Genomic DNA, 1,586 nt, shown 5'->3' with positions numbered 1-1,586 from the left:
TGTGTCTCTGTGTGTTCCTTAGGAAGAGGCGCTGCTCTCCTCTCTAGACCAATCAAAGTGTGTCTCTGTGTGTTCCATAGGAAGAGGTGCTGCTCTCCTCTCTAGACCAATCAAAGTGTGTCTCTGTGTGTTCCTTACCTCCCATCAGACGGCCCTGCATGGCCACTTTGGCTCGGTGAGCCATGTCCAGGTTCTGGAACTTCACGAAAGCGTACGCCCCGCCCTGCCCTCGCGCCGGACGCTTGATCACCACGTCTTCAATCACGCCGTACTTATCGAATCCTCTCCTAAGCTCCGCCTCCGTCACGTTTCCGTCCAGGTTCCCGATGAACAGGTTGCTCGTCGCCCTCTGATCGTCCTCTGGCTTCAGGTCCTCCACCACCACGGGAGTGGGGGGGAAACCGTAGGGCCGCCCCCTGTCGTCCAGCATCCCATAATAGTCGAGGAGTCGGTCTCGCTCCCTGCTGAGCGTCTCCAGGGCGAAGTGCCGCGCCCGCAGGTCTCGCATGCTGCCGGGAGGAGACAGGGAGCGCTGGCGGTACTGAGGGTAGGGAGGAGCGAGAGCTGCAGGGAAGCCAGAGTCTGGAGGAGTGACGCTGCGCCTCCTCACGTACATGGGCTCGATCTTCAACTGTCGCTCGCCCAACACCAGCCTGAGAGAGAGAGGGGGGGGAGGCAACAGGGTCATTATGAGAGAAAACGCTCACATTACGGGGGAGAGAGAGAGAGAGGGAGGGAGAGAGAGGGAGAGAGAGAGAGAAAGAGAGGGAGAGAGAGAGAGGCGGAGAGAGAGAGAGAGGGACAGAGAGAGAGAGAGGGGGGGGAGAGAGGGAGAGGGAGAGAGAGGGAGATAGGGACAGAGAGAGAGAGAGAGGGACAGAGAGGGACAGAGAGAGAGAGGGACAGAGAGAGAGAGAGGGACAGAGAGAGAGAGAGAGAGAGAGAGAGAGGGAGAGAGAGGGACAGAGAGAGAGAGAGAGAGAGAGAGGGACAGAGAGAGAGAGAGAGAGCGAGAGAGAGAGAGAGGGACAGAGAGAGAGAGAGAGCGAGAGAGAGAGAGAGAGAGGGGGGGAGAGAGAGAGAGAGAGGGGGGGAGGCAACAGGGTCATTCAAATATGAGAGAAAACACTCGCAGGGCTCGACATTAAGGACTGCCCGATGGCCCGGGGCCATCTAGTATTTATCTCGGGCCATGAAGCCTCACCTGCTGGTTGCCCGATCGGGCAATCTATTATGCCAGTATCATGCAGCTCGCGGATCCAGTAATGAGTGACCCGACAGTGAAACTAAACATATCTATAACTAGTTACGGTAGTTTGAGAGGTCATTAAAATAGCTACGTGTGATATTCTAATCTGAAGTGTGTGTTTTGTCCGCTCACCGCTGCATGTGATCATGCAGAGCTGCGTGTCGACTCGTCAGCAGCAGCTGATCTCTCTCTCCCGTCAGATTAGACTTCACTCGCGTTTATGTCCATATCGATCAGATCTAGCTAGTTCTAGCTAATGATAGGACTACCTGCTTATTAAAAGACACCTAAACAATAAGTGTTGCTATGCAACCGGGTGAGGCCACAAAGTATAGCG

General features: G+C 55.4%; 1 protein-coding gene across 1 annotated transcript; it reads right to left on the bottom strand.

Annotated features, from left to right (window-relative positions):
• Nucleotides 1-52: 52 nt before the first annotated feature.
• LOC307026897 (putative RNA-binding protein 15B) lies at nucleotides 53-817 on the bottom strand (the record flags this gene model as incomplete). The annotated part of the gene is made up of 1 exon (XM_079695056.1): nucleotides 53-817. The coding sequence occupies exon 1, from the start codon at nucleotides 686-688 to the stop codon at nucleotides 53-55; it is 636 nt and encodes a 211-aa protein (XP_079551182.1). The 5' UTR covers nucleotides 689-817.
• Between the last annotated feature and the right edge of the window lie 769 nt (nucleotides 818-1,586).

Source organism: Notothenia rossii (genome assembly GCF_949606895.1).
Source record: "Notothenia rossii genome assembly, contig: scaffold_695, whole genome shotgun sequence".
NCBI classification, from domain to species: Eukaryota; Metazoa; Chordata; class Actinopteri; order Perciformes; family Nototheniidae; genus Notothenia; species Notothenia rossii.
The sequence above is the reverse complement of the archived record's forward strand: the minus strand, read 5'-3'. Positions and strand labels throughout refer to the sequence as shown.